A 16,451-nucleotide genomic window follows, 5' to 3' on the forward strand; every position below is an offset into this window, starting at 1 on the left:
TTACTTTTTGTATACTATTTTTGCTGCCTCTACTTCACAACGTGTGCTATTTATTGCCACGGCCTAAAAATGCTTTTTATTGGGCTTCGAGTTAGGCCATATAACGAATAATATGTAACAAACCCAATACGAAGCTTACAGGCCCATCGAAGAGAACAGCCAAAAGGTTTCAAAGCCTCTCCCCCAAAAGGAAGGTCACATCCTTATGAGGAAATCTCACAGGTGAGCGAGAACACCTTATCGGAGATAAAGTGTCGTTGACAAACAAAATCGAGACTTCTCCTTCCTCGCGGACGATCGCCATGGATTTATCTCTTCTCCGTCCGCAGCCGTTTCTATCTCCATTCTCAAATCCATTTCCTCGCTCGCGTCCTTACTACAAGCCTCTCAACCTCCACTGTTCCGTATCCGGCGGATCCGTCGTCGGCTCTTCCACAATCGAAGGCGGCGGAGGAGGAGGTAAAACCGTCGCGGCGGACTGCGTGATCGTCGGCGGAGGGATCAGCGGCCTGTGCATTGCGCAGGCGCTCGTGACGAAGCACCCGGACGCTGCGAAGAATGTGATAGTGACGGAGGCGAAGGACCGAGTCGGAGGGAATATCATCACACGAGAGGAGCAAGGTTTTCTATGGGAGGAAGGTCCCAATAGCTTCCAGCCGTCTGATCCTATGCTCACTATGGTGGTACGGTTTAGTAACTGAAAATTGTGGTTTAGTTGGAATTGGTTTAGTGGATTTTAGGTTTAGTGAATTGGTTTTGTGGTTAAATTGCAGGTAGATAGTGGTTTGAAGGATGATTTAGTGTTGGGAGATCCTACTGCGCCGAGGTTTGTGTTGTGGAATGGGAAGCTGAGGCCAGTTCCGTCAAAGCTAACGGACTTGCCTTTCTTTGACTTGATGAGTATTCGAGGGAAGATTAGAGCTGGTTTTGGTGCCATTGGCATTCGACCTTCACCTCCGGTTCGTACTCTGAGAGCTGGATAAAGTTATGTGTTTTATGTGGTGGGAGTTTGCTCATGTGCTTAAGGTGACAGGGTCGTGAGGAATCTGTGGAAGAGTTTGTAAGGCGTAATCTTGGTGATGAGGTTTTTGAGCGCTTAATTGAACCTTTTTGTTCAGGTAGTGTGAGTAAAAGTAGTTGCCTTTGAATTCGTGTAGCAGCCTTCTTTTGTTTATAACGTGGTGAGGTGTTTTTGAATTTTCCTGTGCATTCAGGTGTTTATGCGGGAGATCCTGCGAAACTGAGTATGAAAGCAGCGTTTGGGAAGGTTTGGAAACTAGAGGAGAATGGTGGAAGCATCATAGGTGGTGCTTTTAAGGCAATTCAAGCGAGGAATAAAGCTCCCAAGACAACCCGAGACCCGTGAGTAATGCAAAACCATTACATGGGTGTTTTCTTTCTCTTTTTACATGCTCCTGTAAAACCTCTCAAGTCAACATGATAATGCAGGCGCCTGCCAAAGCCAAAGGGCCAAACTGTTGGTTCTTTCAGGAAAGGACTCACAATGCTGCCCGAGGCAATCTCTGCAAGGTATTGTATCGTATTCTATCAAATGTAGTAAATGAATCTGAGCCTTTTCTTGCTCATCGGTTTTGTGCAGAACAATGCAACATCAATTAATGTGTTTACGTTAAATATTGTTTTTGTGAACCTGTGCTTCTTTTTCTCTATCACCCTTTTTGAGGAAAACCATGCAAAAACTTTATTATGATTAACTTTGGCAGGTTGGGTAACAAGGTGAAAGTTTCTTGGAAGCTCTCAAGTATCACTAAGCTGGCCAACGGAGAATATAGCTTAACCTACGAAACTCCAGAGGGAATAGTCACTGTACAGAGCAAAAGTGTTGTGATGACTGTGCCATCTCATGTTGCTAGTAGTCTCTTGCGCCCTCTTTCTGTAAGTTTCTTTTCCTGTCAAATTAGATGAGCGAGTTGATTATATACTGGTTTAAACTTTGATGACAAAGTTGCTGAAGCTATGGTCTATTTCAAGGATTCTGCAGCTGAAGCGCTCTCAAAACTTTACTATCCACCAGTTGCAGCAGTATCCATCTCATACCCCAAAGAAGCAATCCGTAGCGAATGCTTAATAGATGGTGAACTAAAAGGATTCGGCCAGTTGCATCCGCGCACGCAAAAAGTGGAAACTCTTGGTATATCTGAACTTCCCTTTATTTCCCCTAAGCTAGAAGTAACAACGTTGATCATAGTTGGATTTTTATGCAGGAACGATATACAGTTCATCGCTCTTTCCTAACCGAGCACCCCCTGGAAGAGTGTTGTTATTGAACTACATCGGTGGAACTACCAACACTGGGATCTTATCAAAGGTACTAATAAACATGTTTTCTTGAATTTCAAGACAAAACATATCTGGAAAGTTCACATATATATTTTTGCTCTCTTTTGCAGTCAGAAGGTGAGTTAGTGGAAGCAGTAGATAGAGACTTGAGGAAGATGCTGATAAAGCCAAGCTCGACCGATCCACTTGTACTTGGAGTAAGAGTATGGCCTCAAGCCATTCCTCAGTTCCTGATAGGTCACATTGATTTGGTAGACGCAGCGAAAGCATCTCTCTCGTCATCTGGTCACGAGGGCATATTCTTGGGTGGAAATTACGTTGCTGGTGTAGCATTGGGTCGGTGTGTGGAATGTGCTTATGAAACCGCGACTCAAGTGAACGATTTCATGTCGAGGTACACTTACAAGTAATGTAACCATTACGCAACAACGATTTGACTAGATTGCAGTTTTGACTTTAAGAACACTCTGTTTGTGAAAAAGACAAGTCTATGATTGAGTAAATTTATATGTATAATGTATTACTACAAGTTGTGGCCAAAATAGCAAAAAAAAAAAGGAAAAACACACACACAAAAGCAGGAATGAGAGAGAGAGATGTGTTAAATCTAGAAGAAATCGATCATAACTCTTGAATCTTGAGGATCTTCGTGAAGTGGTGACATCTTGATAGTGTCAACTGTTGTGGGTCTTTGAGATTTCTGTTGCGTGTAATGGGGGGAAGATGGTGATGATGTGAGCAGCATGGAGGAAGAAGGAGGAAACTCGAGGTTTGTAGGGTGAAGGATCTGTGTGAGCAGAAGCACAATTGACGCCATTGAAGATGAATGATGATGATCAGCTTTGAGGAAGCTTCTTTCTCTTTTTAGGTTTTTGGTATGGAGATTTAATTGCCCAAGTGATGCAAATATATAGAGAAAAAGTGGGCGCCCACTGTGTTAATCTAACGACGGTGGTTTTGTTCTAGTCAAATCCAACGGACGAGGAAATCCAATGGAACGCTTAAAAACTTTGGGTAGCAAGTGTTTTTTGGGCTTGACTTTTTAGCTCGCATTTATATCTCGCCCCAAATCTAGCTGTTCCTTGCTTCTAACTATTTTATGAACATTAAATAAGTACGTTTTTTTTTTTTTTTTTTTTTTTAAACATAAGATTTCCATTGATTTCTCCCAATTGGGATTTTTACAACAACACATTACAACTTGAAATTGAGTAAAAATTGGTACAACCATACTTGTGGCTAGGAATTCGAAGGGCACACAGTCGGGTCGTGGCTAGCAACCCCGGACCACGACGTCAACTTCACCACTGAGCTTGTTAATCCAGGTTTGGTGCTCTCGCAACCAATCTCGCCTTCTTGCTATAAAGTTGCCACTGTGAAGCTCACAATGGAGGAAGGGATTAGGGGCATACCGAGAACTGCCAAATCCCGCAGAAAGTGGGTTTGCTGCGGAAGCTATCCTGTCGTAATGAGAGAGTACCTGCACTAAAAGAAAAGGTTTCATCCTGGCGAAGCAACCACAAGACCGCTACACCATCGGGATAGATGAACACCAAAATACGCCACCACCGAGAAACTGACGGCTCCGAAGACCGGCGAAGCAAGACCAGACCCCTCGCGTATTCTTACCCTAAGAACTAGAGCAAGTTCTTTACTGGAGGCAGATAGAAAGAAGACTCTGACGGTAGGAACCAGAGCCCACACACCGATGAAGATCAATACTCGAACCCACACACCGGGAGATGCGCATAAACCCGGAGGAGGAACATCACTAGACAGAACCGTGAGAGAGGGAGACAAAGACCAGAGAGAGAGATGGAAAGCCAACGCCTAAGAACCATTCCTCGAACGCTGGAGCAGATCCAAACCCTCGCACGCAACACCGGGATTTTGCAAGTGACACCGCCAGGAGAAAATACACCGGTTCACGCCTTGAAGAGGAAGCTCCAAGTCCGCCTTGAGAGCAGAGAGAAAGAACGCCCACGCCGAGACACCAAAGCTAGGGAAGAAACCTTCAACTGCTACACCTCACCAAGCTAGAATCGAGTAGATTCAAGCCGGGAGAGTCAAAACCGCTACACACGCGCCACCACCGCCGAAGGCTACGACCAGATCTAAAACAGGGAAAAGTAGATCTGACGAGACTCCACCGCAAAAGCCGACTCCAACCGCCTTGAAACACTCACCATCTCGTCTTATCTCCAGATCGGGCTTAATCCACCGGAGCTATTTCCCCCCGGGAGGATCTAGGGTTCCGACTTCAAAGCTTTACCAGAGGGTTGACATGTTGAAGGAGAGAGGAGACAAAGGGATGAAGCAAAGGAAAAAGGAGATGGAGGAGAGGAAGCGCCTCCGACGCCGGAGCTAACGTACACCGACGGACCACCGGTGCCTCCGAACGTCGGAGCAAGATGGGGCGATTTGTTTTTTCTTCTTCGAGTTTTGATGAGAGAGAAACGCGTGATGAGAGAAATGATTTTTTTTTTTAAATAAATACGTACGTTTGATGAGAGAGAAACGCGTGATGAGAGAAATAAGTACGTTTGTTGACAAAATTAAATAAATAAAAAAATAAGTACGTTTTAACTTTCAATTAATCTATTATTTACGTATTTTATTTTACACTAATTTAGATTCGAATTTTTGAAAATATAATTATTGGCTGAATTTTTATGCTAATTAGAAAGCAGATCATACTTGCATTTTAGCAAAATAGAATCATATTAAATTACATCAAGAATTTCTTGGACCACAAAAAAATGAGTACTCTAAATTATATGTTAATATATAAATAAAAACATGAATACAATGGAAAAAGACAGTGTTTTGTGTGTTGGAAAAGAGTTAGGAGGTTTTAGATAATTTTAGTTCTAGTTTAACATCAAGAATACTATTGGTATAACTTTGCCCCCAATAAATTTTGTAGGTAATAGTTGGCCAATTAAAACCAAATCACATTAAATTGAAAGATGATCCATAGAAAATAAAAAAAGGAAATAGACAATATTCAATCAAATCCATCCATGTGTGGGCACAATGCATGTGCATACATGTTTAACCTTTTTTGCTTATTCAAAGTAAATAAAATCTTGGGTCAACCAAATTGTTATTTAAGCGAAGGGCCTCTGGTTTTCACAGTCCAAGTTAGGCCCAGTTCCTACATTTAACAGCCCAGCATATCTCTGATAAAACCCGATCCGGTCATTGACCCGCCCATCTCCAGCAATCCCGCACTCTAAACCGCCGTTTATAATGTTCGTGGTTAAACCGAATCCACCGGTCCGGTTAGCTGCCAAATCCGCCTCTGTAGGTCTGTATCTACCGATCATAACGTCATGGCACGAAGGTTTGGGACTCTGCTCCGTCATCCAAAACCAAAGTGCTGTTTGGAAAGCTATCACTGAATTATTCGCCACTATCTCGGGATTCCTTAGACCGTCGAATCCTAAAGCTCGACCGGCCGGTCCGTAGTTATAGTTCCTTTATTCATAAAAAAAAAGATTGAGATCAATATAATATTATTTACTTCTGAAATATGAATGAATGATGAGTAAGTAAATATTAATAAACATACCACGAGAGTTGAATTGGACCTCTACCATGGTAAGTCTTGTTAGAGAAACAAGGCCATTCAGTATTAGAAGAATCACAATAATTGCTTTGTGGACTTATTTCTTCTTTAAAACACAACCCCCAAGCATACGGTCCGTCCGGTGCCGTTGGCCACCCTCCAGTTGTTTCGTGTGAAATCTGAGCCAAAAACGCTGCCACCTCGCGTCTTCGTGTCTCCATGGATCCGATGCTTCCAAATCTTGGAAACCGCCTCGTTGCCTTCACAAAGGATTCGTAAGTGTAGAAACCATTTGCTGGACAAGCAGTATTTTCCTTGTGGATGAACATTGAGTCGTAAAGCGATTTTGGCACCAGACGCGCGACTGTGGTAGCCTCGGTTTGGTTGGAAAACAGTATTGAGAAGAATGAGAGAAAGAGGCAAAAGAGAAGAGATAAGTGTTGAGCCATTTTTAGAAGGATTTTGGTGTTTTCTTGTGTAAGAAGAACGAGGTTTTTTGTTCGTTATATAGATGTAGAATTGTGTAAAGAGTTGACTTTGACATTAAGGGTCGACTTTATCTTTTCTCTTGCTTTGAACTTTGAAAGTTCGTTATACGTATACATACTGCTTTGTTCCATTAAGTAATTGATGTTTATTCCATGTTACGACTTTTTGTTTTGAAAACGTTTATTTTATATCCACTAACTTTTGTTTTGATCTACATGTACCATATGGCGCTTTGGTACTACATTTTCTTGGCTTCTATGTATAATCATTTTGGCCTTAAGTAATAAACCCAATAATTGGAGTCGGAGTCTTTGGGAACATGGCAATAAACAGGAAATTCAACGAAAATGAAATATTTTTAATTAAAATGTTGGTTAAGAACAAATAAACTTGTCAACATAATCATCGAATGATATAGACAGTGTGTATAACATTATAATGCGACTTATAAATACGATCTACAATCACTTCGGCTGACGATCCTTTATCGGTCAACGGCGCAGTATCGATTAAACAATATCAATTGAGTTTTTATTCTTTGAAGACCCATTCTCTTGCTTTTGAAACTCGTTTGTGATGTATGAGAGTGAATTGTCAAAGACCGATAGGTTTTTTTCAATTGATGTAGAAAATACATGAAAGTTTCTAGTGTGGCGGCTAACTACTTGATATATCATATAAAACATATCTGATAGAAAAATACATCAAGTATGAAGAAATTAGTTTCAAATCACCAAGTGCATGCATGGTGATTAAACTAATATGTTATAGGCTTACAGCTCATTCAAACTTATGTCTTAATTCCTCCATATCAAAGTTCTATATTATTATCTAGTTATGAGCATCTTAAAATGATGGTAAATCATTTGTAGGCTAGATAATTGTTTTTAATAAGGGTGCTTTAATACAATTTTTTTTTTTTGAGAATTAAAGCTTTAATACAATTGTATCATTATTTTCGTTTTTACTGTTTAGAAGTGCTTCTTTTCTTTTACCTTCGTAAACATAGGTTGTAACTCGAATGCTTTTAATGAATGGAATCATGTGGAGTCATTCATGAGTATTAAGAAAAACTTACCAGTTTAATTTCACATCTTTTTGTGGGATAAATGGAAAAAAAAATTGTGAGTCATGTTAAATATCATTCATCATGACTAAAAAGAGGAATGAAAAAAATTAATGGATGGGATAATTCAAATATAATTACTAAACAAATACATATATCATGCCTTTAATTTTTCAAATATCACTATTCCATTCCGTTTTATCCATTGATCCAAATTCCATTTATTCCATGGAAAATGTCATTTAAATCATAGACTCTTAAATTTGATTGAAACAAAACACCAACTCTTAAAAATAATCTACTCATTTAGTTTAGTTACTCTCTTCGCAGTCATATAGCTTGACTTTGTAGTTAACCGAACATAATATAACCAAATTCAAATCATAAAGATAGTCTACTCAAAATCCAAATTAACTTTTACAATGTAACCTCATAACATAGTACATAATCAGTCAAGATAGTAAAACAAAGTCAATCATAAACTACAAATAACAAAACATACCAAATTTTAGACTTGAGATACATTCTCCAAACTTTCTCCACTATTTTTCTCTCTAAGAGAATCAAACAAGATAACATGAGACGTTTTACTTCCATCGAGACGTTGATGTCGAACCCTTCAAATCTTCCTCAGCCAAACTACAACATCACAAAAACAAAACAAGAGTCTTTTAAAATTTTAGGAGAACATAAAAGAAAACTTGTAATAACACAAACACATACCGCTATTGTAATCAAGTGCACTCTTTGTGCACTCTTTGTCTTCTCGTGAACTAACTCTAGTTGCTGAGTCTCTTCATTACTTTAGCTTCTGGTAGACCACTCAAGCAGTTCATAACATCTTGTTCTTGGACTATCCTTTTTTTCTGCCATATACTTCTTTCATGAAATTTCCAATCTCTTTTAGAGTGTATCCACCAAATATACATGCTTTGAGAACTTTGTTTTGAACTTTGTAGATAAATTCAGACCTCGCTCCCAACTCTATCCCATTTTGCCTCAAAGTATTGAGATCATTGTTCACATCTAGGCTCTCCACATAATCTACCATATAATATGAATAGGAAATTTCTTCTTGAGCCCATGTTGTCCAATTAAAGCTGTAGTTGTTCCACTAAAAATACAAAGATGGAAACTACATTATTCATTTTACCATCAAGAATATCTTACAATATAAAATCAAAATATTTCCTCTAAAGTGTTAGATTGAATGATGATAAAATGAAAACAAAAAATTAAAATACTTCATACCTCTGGAGGAAAGCATTCACCATGATCAATTGGGATTAACCTTCCCCCATCTGTATGTGAATTCAGGATGTTTCATACCTCTGGGATTAAAATACTTCATACCTCTGGAGGAAATCATTCACCATGATCAATTGGGATTAACCTTCCCCCATCTGTATGTGAATTCAAGATGTTTCCATCATGCCTATCATTATTTTCGAAGCGCATATCAAGCAAACTCAATAGTAAAAAACACCTTTGGCTTTCGTTTCCACTCTTGATTCGGGACGTATTGCTGAAGCGAACCCATCTCCCAATCTGCTGTTTTTCCATTAGTGTATATGGCACGCGCAAAGCTTGTAGCTGGTACACTTCCGAATCCTTTTCCCCCTTTTTGTGCTGGATGATCTAAAATGAACGCTGCAACTTCTCGATCAGATTTTTAACCCTTGTTCTTTCCAGCATTATGGATAGTTTCTTCTTGAATGGGTTTGAACACAGCTATCTTGTCCTCACAAATACCGATATGTATTAGTATTTTGTAATTTCAATTTTTTAAAATAATGAAATATTTTATATTTATATAGTTTTAAATAAATATTTGTATTTATTTTCTCACAATTGCAAATGTTAGTTAGAAAAAGCTTTCAATTTTGAAAGGTTTAGAGCTGGTATAAATCGGTTTACATTGTTTTGTGATTGTTGTAAAATGTCAAGAACCGTACCACCTGTAAATGCAGCATTTGTCGGTATTAGCGGCAAAATAAATAAAACAACATGATTTTGTATTTTGATAGGTATGTTGTAATTGCTAATTAGCTAGTAGTTTTTCTATTTCAAAATATGTGATATTTAAAGTCTTGCATATCAATTAAAAATTACTAAATTTTATTCAATTTATTTTGTTTGAATAAGAAAACAATTTCTATAAATAACTTAACCAATAAAAACATGAAAATTACATTATGTTTATACGTTAATTTGAGAACATGATCACTCTAACTGAAAAAAAAAATCTTAAACATCTTTGAAAAATGAAACAGGGGAAGTATGTAACTGCAAATAAGGATTAGTGTACAGTTACAAAAAAATAAGGACTAGTGTAATCTTAAGTCACAATGTTTTTCGAAAATGAAAGAAAAAAAAATATTAAAAAGAAAATAAGGAGATATTTGTTAATGTAGTAATCCTTTGAGAATACAAAATGCACGCCGACAACAGACAGTTTCTAACTACTCAAAACGACACCAATTCTATTATTTTTCTAAACTACATGCCATCTTTGAATAGTTTAAACGACATGAAGTTTCATCCTTAAACCCTACAGCCACATCCTCCTTCCCTCAACATCTCTCGACAGCTTAGAGACCAAAGGCGTTTTGACATTTCCATTTCTTTTAACTGTAAGAAAGATGAACTTCCGCAGTCTGATAGCCTCCGGCTCCCGCCTCGGGAAGAGGTTCTGCGCAACCCTTTTCTCTCCGGCCGGCGCCGTCGAAGCCTCTGTTTCTTCTTCTTCTTCTCCTCCGACGGCGGCGTCAATGCAGCGAGAGATGTACAAGAAGCTGTCGAAGCTGAGTTTCACGGGAGGGACAGTGACGCAGACGTTGAATCATTTCATCATGGAAGGCACTCCGGTCAGAAAAGACGATCTCTTTCGCTGCGCTAAAGACCTCCGCAAGTTCCGTCGCCATCAACACGCCCTCGAGGTCTCTCTCTCTCTCTGATCTGTTATCATCATAAAGTTTCGAGCTTTATGAGTTTTTGAATTGATTGAGAGAAGAAAGATTACATTTTTTAATTCATATTTGGATGTTAATTTTCAGCTCTATGTCTCTCTCATCTGTTATCATCATCATAAAGTTTTGATCTTTAGGAGTTTTGAGTTGATGGAGAGAAGAAATTTATTAGATTTTTAATTCATTTTTGGATGTTAATTTTTTCAGATTTTTGATTGGATGGAGATGAGGAAGATGACACTATCCATCGCCGATCACGCAATTCGTTTAGATCTAATCGCAAAGACTAAAGGCTTAGAAGCAGCCGAGAGCTACTTCAACGGTTTAGACCCTTGTACAAAGAATCATCAGTCTACTTACGGAGCGCTCATGAACTGTTACTGCGTGGAACTCAAGGAAGAGAAAGCAAAATCTCATTTCGAGAAAATGGACGAGCTCAGCTTCGTTAACAACTCGTTACCTTTTAACAACATGATGTCCATGTACATGCGGTTGGGTCAGCCGGAGAAGGTTCCTCTTTTGGTCGACGCGATGAAACAGAGGGAGATATCTCCATGTGGGATCACTTACTCTATATGGATGCAGAGCTGCGGAAGCTTGAACGACTCGGAAGGGTTAGAGAAGGTGATTGATGAGATGGGGAAAGACAGCGAAGCTAAAACCACTTGGAACACTTTCTCTAGCCTTGCTGGGATCTACACCAAAGCTGGTCTTCACGAGAAGGCGGAGTCGGCTCTGAGAACCATGGAGGAGAAGATGAATCCTAACAACCGAGACGCGCACCATTTCCTCATCAGCCTGTACGCTGGAATCTCCAAGGCTTCCGAGGTCGAACGGGTTTGGGAGTCGCTGAAGAAGGCTCGTCCTGAGGTCAACAACATGAGCTACCTTGTTATGTTGCAAGCTCTGAGTAAGCTCGGGGACGTAGATGGTGTTAAGAAGGTCTTCGCAGAGTGGGAATCGAGATGCTACGCTTACGATACGAGGCTGGCGAATATAGCAATCAACGCTTATCTAAAAAGAGATATGTATCAAGAAGCAGAAGCGATTCTTGATAACGCAGTGAAGAAGTGCGAAGGGCCTTTTTCGAAGTCGAGACAGCTTCTGATGGTTCATCTGTTGGAGAAGGGTGACGTTGATTCGGCGATGAAGCATTTGGAAGCAGCGGCTTGTGATCTGGAAGAGAAGAGAGACGACGAGTGGAGCTGGAGCTCGGAGCTGGTGAGCTTGTTTTTCCTTGGCTTTGAGAAAGCCAAGGATGTGGATGGAGCAGAGGAGCTGTGCAGGATCTTGTCCAAGTGGAGACCTCTCGACTCTGAAAGTGCGAGTCTTCTTATAAAGACTTACGCAGCAGCTGAGAAGACTTGTCCGGATATGCGTGAGAGATTGTTCCGACAGCAGATTGAAGTGAGCGAGGAGATACAAGACTTGCTCGAAACGGTTTGTCCTTAAAAACTAAACCTGCAGTAATTTGGTGGATAATACTCGGAGTGTTATGTGTCTCTTTTATTTATGAGTTTTAAGCTTCTTGAGATTGTGTTTTGTTTAACCAAATCCAATAACCGACCTAATCCGTTTCCTAATTGTGGATTTATCACCCCCCATGATTCATGTTATTGTTAGTAGTGCCACCAACGACTGAAAATGTATATTTAAAAAAAAAAGTTAAATCTCTCACACAGTTTACCTTTTTTAAACAAAGAAGATTTTACATTTATCCATAAAAGAGATAACTAAATCAAAATGTTTAGAATGTGACAGTTGAAAACAGTTAAAATATTTTTACAATTTTTAGTAAATGTTTAGAAACTGCTTTGGAATCTATTGTTTATGCAGATCAGTGATAGATAATATACTATTTTGAGAGAATAAAGGCATTATTATCCCCAATAGTGATTGGTAAAAAGAAAGAGAAAGGACAAAAAGGAAGGGGGCGTGTAGTGAAAAACAAGCTGGCACGTCTGTATGTATCTGGTCTTAATCGATTCGTTCGGCGGAATAACAAAAATAAAACATTAGTTTTTAGCTTTTCTGTTTTATTTATACAGATCAAAAGGGGGCAAAATTCAATTCAGATTTTCAACCACTCAAGAACCCTAAATTCCAGGTTTGCGAGAACTCTCTTAATTTCAGTATTTCGTTGGTAACGAAAAGGTTTGATTTTGCTACTCCGTTAGAGAACTTTCTGTGATTACTTTTTGTTTGCCGAGTTTCACTCTCAAAGCATGTATCTTTGATTAGCTTTAGGGCTTTATTTGGGTTTTGTTTCTGCATTCTCTCTTGAGCCACACTTGTTCTCGATTCGCCTGACTTTTTGACAATCAAATGCCGCGACTTTGTGACTATGTATATCATAAGAATGATTTGAAAATGTTGTCTTCTGAGTTATGGTTTATGAAAAACCAAAATTGGGCATTGCTCTGTATTGTTCTGAGAATGATTTGTGTTGTAATACTATCTCTTATGACCTGTTTCATGCTCTAGGACGTTAAAGGAAGTATTTTGCAAGCTATATCCTGAGGGGAAGGAAGTAAAGGGCTGGATCAGCTTTTGCTTTTTGTGGGCGTTTCATTAGTAGGCACTTCGGGAAGAAACGTACTGTTAGTAGGATGGTTCAATTGGTTTCAGGAGAACAAGACATCGAAGCTGGATTAGCTCATGCCACCCAAGAATCCACATCAGATACTACTGTTAGTGGGGTCCGGAGCGAACCGGTGAACTTCGGTGTGTCTGAAAAGACTGAGGATGATGATGATCTAAACTATCCCCTGATGGGAACAGAAACAAGCAGCCAGAGTTTACATCTTTCTGGTGGAAAAAGCAATGATATTGTTAAAAAAGTTAAGAAGTCGAGAAAGGCTTCGAAGCCGCCTAGACCTCCAAAAGGCCCTTCTTTCACTGCTAATGACCATAAGGTGATGAAGGAAATTGCGGAGCTCGCCATGAGAAAGCGTGCCAGGATTGAGAGGATGAAAAATTCACTTAGAAGAATCAAAGCAGCCAAGTCTTCTTCTTCATCATCATCCCCTTATTCATGCTTTAGCATCTTCTCAGTTGTAGTTTCGTTTCTGTTCTTCGCCTTTCTACTCTTTCAAGGTACCATTTTCTTTAGATATAAAAACAGAGTTTTACTCTGTTTCTATTTTACCAAAAGAAAAATAATGTCTTCAAACTCCACTCTTTTTTTGCAGGATTGTTTGCAGGCAATATGACTATGAGTTCAGACAACTCACCTGCGCCAATTGGTTCACCTAACAACAACCAACTGATCTCAGTTCAGTTCTACAATGATTTTGCTCCCGTTGAGCAAACCGATCCCAGCCCTATCACCTCGTACAGGTGAGGAGGAGGATCAAACAGTGTTTTCCCTTTTATATATAGCTGACATTCTTAATTGTCAATCTCAATAATGTGAACAATGTTTCTAACGCTTTTTCTCAATGAATCTGCGTGATATTTAGATACGCGAGGAAGCGAGTTTCGGGTGCAGAAGAAGACTAGAGATGAGATGACATGTCATGTCACCGAGAAGCGTCTTCTGTGTTTGGTATTAGTCTCTCCTTGTTTCGAGTTTTGTTCCTGTCTTGTCCCCTTTGTATATCTGTGTTGTTAACTGTGTCTCTCTGTCGAAGTTAGGTCTTGTAAAACGACTGCGTTCTAAATAATGATGATGATGTAACTTGAACCCATCAATCTAGCCTGGGCCTGTTGTTTTTTCATCAATTAGTGATCGTGGGCAACGAGAAAATTACGTGATTGGGGTATTTATTAATGACATAAAATTTGATGGAGAGCTTGTTATCGACCTTACAAAATATCACAGAAAAAATGCACAAAGATGCGAAAATGATTTATCTGCCAATTATATTCTACAACGTCTGATAGTCTTATCACAATATCGACATCTAACACAATAAGTATATCCGACAGACGTAATAACTGCATATATTAAAATTCACTTAACCATCAAGTGATTGCAACCCACACAAAATGACTTTTTCTTCCTATCTGATAATATCGATTGAGTGTGATTACAACCCACACGAAATAATTTTTTTTCGTCGTATTTGATAATATTGATGGAAATGGAACCAACACGTCTAGTCCTCTAATATTATGTAAAATTCGGGAACTTTCGATCGGTTGGTAATGTACAATATATATCTTCAAAGAGAACTAGAAAGTTCTTTTGAACCGTAACCATTATACATGTACACTACCTACCGAAAAGTAACTTTACATTACGTACACGTGTTGGCTCCACTTCCATCAATATACCATATAAGACGAACACACTGATTTTGTTAAAGAAAGGACCGTAAAAACTTTTGTTATTAAACTGTTTGAGTTGCTGATAATAACAATCACAACCGACGTGCATGTTTTCGTTTGTAGTTTTTTTTTAATACTCTATCTGGTATTCTCATTTTCGTGTTTAGATAGATGTTATGGTGACAAGAGACTCTTGATAACAATGATTAGACTTTGATTGAATATACGGGAAAAAGTCGAGAGAATAAAACGAACACAAGTACTCAAGTCGAATATACCATTTGACGTGGGTTGTACATAATGAGAGACAGAGAGATCCGCGTCCTGCGGTGACGGACAACACCGCACGATTTGTTAATCGCTATAAACTTATAGTCGGTTAAACTCAGTACGTACCATTTGTCAGTGGTTGGTTGTCTTATTTGCTAGTGATAATATTGGAGACTCTGCATAAATAGATTAGATATCCGTCATACATCATTGACTCTGCTGTTTCTTTAGACATAAAACCAGCGCATTTATTACAACTTTTTCTACTTTTTTAAAACATGCATGTTAAATCCATACATGTAGTCTTTGTATACTCCCTCTGTTTTTTAAAGATGTATGTTTTAGGAATTTTTTTTGTTTCAAAAAGATGTATTTTTCATATTTTCAATGTAATTTTTGTCAACTAATTATGAATAATTGTGAATCTCAAAAACATTAATTGCATTTCTTGAAATTTTATTGGTTTAGAAATATAGGAAATATAAAATAACAAAAAACTATGCACTAATAAGTAAATTTTAATATGTTTTATTAAAAAGTGTGAAAATCTCAAAACATATATTATTTAGAAACAGAGGGAGTATTTCCCTATTTTCTCATTTTTGGATTAAACTCTCAAAGCTTCGTCTATCTGATTTATCTTGAACCTGTAATATGTCCTTAAGGATCCATATTTAAGCTATAATTTAGTTAATTGATTAATAATTCGTATAAGTTCTTGGCCTCCTGAATTGATCACATTATTTACTCGAACATCTCGTGAAAACCATTTTTTATGTCTTGCAAAACAATATCAGAAGGTTGTGAGGATCTTGTATAATTCGAAAGCTGGAATAGAAAGATATACTGAATTTGTTTCAGAAACTTGACCACTTGAAAGAGAACAACTCGCAAGTGATTAATGACGTTGATCAAGTGGCTGTATCTCAACAGCCTACAGTGATCGAAAAATTAGAAGGAACTATATAAAACTAAGGGGGTGTATTGAAACGAAATGTCTGAAACAAAAAGACTTGATTGCGAAATTGATGGAGTATTAGTTCGGACACAAACTTTGACTTGTCTTATTATAGATTGTTATCCACGCACATACTTATATATATGAAACATAATGGACAAAATATATAAGTAAACAATCTAGAACATAGCTTGCAAAAAAGCATGTACGTCGGTTGTGATTGTTATTCCTAGTGTTCTATTACTAGCAAATCAGACGAAATATGTTTTTCCTTTTTTTGGATTTCCCTGTACGATGTTTTTTTGGTATTTTAAAAATAATTGTTATTTGATGTAATTGATGATACAAAGTAATCTGTTTCTTTAGACAGTTTACTGAGATGCGGCTTACTAACTAGAGATTTAACAACTCTAATCAAAAACACTATGAAAGATAGAAAAGAGGAATAAAAACATATTTGAAAATAAACTAAATTTGTAATCGAATAATTCAGTTACGAAGTTTGGAATGAAAACGGAGCAATATATCGACGCGCACGTATACTTTTCAGATATT

At 38.2% G+C, this 16,451-nt stretch overlaps 4 protein-coding genes across 5 annotated transcripts; 3 read left to right on the forward strand and 1 right to left on the reverse strand.

Moving 5' to 3' along the window:
* Nucleotides 1–206: 206 nt before the first annotated feature.
* On the forward strand, nt 207–2,830 carry LOC108829642 (protoporphyrinogen oxidase 1, chloroplastic). Its single transcript, XM_018603529.2, has 9 exons — nt 207–683; nt 774–959; nt 1,034–1,118; nt 1,215–1,362; nt 1,450–1,530; nt 1,725–1,896; nt 1,993–2,152; nt 2,226–2,329; nt 2,412–2,830. The coding sequence occupies exons 1-9, from the start codon at nt 303–305 to the stop codon at nt 2,709–2,711; spliced, it is 1,617 nt and encodes a 538-aa protein (XP_018459031.1). The 5' UTR covers nt 207–302; the 3' UTR covers nt 2,712–2,830.
* A 2,404-nt stretch (nt 2,831–5,234) lies between these two features.
* Nucleotides 5,235–6,364, reverse strand: LOC108840652 (chitinase 10). Its single transcript, XM_018613482.2, has 2 exons — nt 5,876–6,364; nt 5,235–5,781 (listed from the first exon to the last, which is right to left on the reverse strand). The coding sequence occupies exons 1-2, from the start codon at nt 6,319–6,321 to the stop codon at nt 5,412–5,414; spliced, it is 816 nt and encodes a 271-aa protein (XP_018468984.1). The 5' UTR covers nt 6,322–6,364; the 3' UTR covers nt 5,235–5,411.
* A 3,649-nt stretch (nt 6,365–10,013) lies between these two features.
* LOC108806945 (pentatricopeptide repeat-containing protein At1g02370, mitochondrial) lies at nt 10,014–11,979 on the forward strand. The gene is made up of 2 exons (XM_018579512.2): nt 10,014–10,366; nt 10,604–11,979. Exons 1-2 carry the CDS (start codon nt 10,070–10,072, stop codon nt 11,846–11,848), a joined length of 1,542 nt encoding a protein of 513 aa, XP_018435014.1. The 5' UTR covers nt 10,014–10,069; the 3' UTR covers nt 11,849–11,979.
* Nucleotides 11,980–12,313: 334 nt separating this feature from the next.
* LOC108841654 (uncharacterized) lies at nt 12,314–14,119 on the forward strand. 2 transcript variants are annotated; one of them, XM_057003159.1, is made up of 4 exons: nt 12,314–12,503; nt 12,881–13,492; nt 13,588–13,735; nt 13,858–14,119. In XM_057003159.1, the coding sequence occupies exons 2-4, from the start codon at nt 13,006–13,008 to the stop codon at nt 13,895–13,897; spliced, it is 675 nt and encodes a 224-aa protein (XP_056859139.1). In that variant the 5' UTR covers nt 12,314–12,503; nt 12,881–13,005; the 3' UTR covers nt 13,898–14,119. The 2 variants fall into 2 exon arrangements, with proteins under 2 accessions (XP_056859139.1, XP_056859142.1); XM_057003162.1 differs by lacking the exon at nt 12,314–12,503 and adding an exon at nt 12,528–12,550.
* The last annotated feature ends 2,332 nt before the right edge of the window (nt 14,120–16,451 follow it).

The sequence above is a fragment of the Raphanus sativus genome, chromosome 1 (assembly GCF_000801105.2).
Source record: "Raphanus sativus cultivar WK10039 chromosome 1, ASM80110v3, whole genome shotgun sequence".
NCBI classification, from domain to species: Eukaryota; Viridiplantae; Streptophyta; class Magnoliopsida; order Brassicales; family Brassicaceae; genus Raphanus; species Raphanus sativus.

Excerpts from the sequence above, each read along its gene's own strand:
- LOC108840652 (XM_018613482.2), bottom strand. The coding sequence starts at position 6,321 with ATGGCTCAACACTTATCTCTTCTCTTTTGCCTCTTTCTCTCATTCTTC. Across the intron at positions 5,782-5,875 it reads GGTCCAATTCAACTCTCGTG|GAACTATAACTACGGACCGG; the intron begins GTATGTTTATTA and ends TTATGAATAAAG.
- LOC108829642 (XM_018603529.2), top strand. The coding sequence starts at position 303 with ATGGATTTATCTCTTCTCCGTCCGCAGCCGTTTCTATCTCCATTCTCA. Across the intron at positions 1,363-1,449 it reads CCCAAGACAACCCGAGACCC|GCGCCTGCCAAAGCCAAAGG; the intron begins GTGAGTAATGCA and ends ATGATAATGCAG. Across the intron at positions 2,153-2,225 it reads GCAAAAAGTGGAAACTCTTG|GAACGATATACAGTTCATCG; the intron begins GTATATCTGAAC and ends ATTTTTATGCAG.
- LOC108841654 (XM_057003159.1), top strand. The coding sequence starts at position 13,006 with ATGGTTCAATTGGTTTCAGGAGAACAAGACATCGAAGCTGGATTAGCT. Across the intron at positions 13,493-13,587 it reads CGCCTTTCTACTCTTTCAAG|GATTGTTTGCAGGCAATATG; the intron begins GTACCATTTTCT and ends CTTTTTTTGCAG. Across the intron at positions 13,736-13,857 it reads AGCCCTATCACCTCGTACAG|ATACGCGAGGAAGCGAGTTT; the intron begins GTGAGGAGGAGG and ends CGTGATATTTAG.
- LOC108806945 (XM_018579512.2), top strand. The coding sequence starts at position 10,070 with ATGAACTTCCGCAGTCTGATAGCCTCCGGCTCCCGCCTCGGGAAGAGG. Across the intron at positions 10,367-10,603 it reads GCCATCAACACGCCCTCGAG|ATTTTTGATTGGATGGAGAT; the intron begins GTCTCTCTCTCT and ends TAATTTTTTCAG.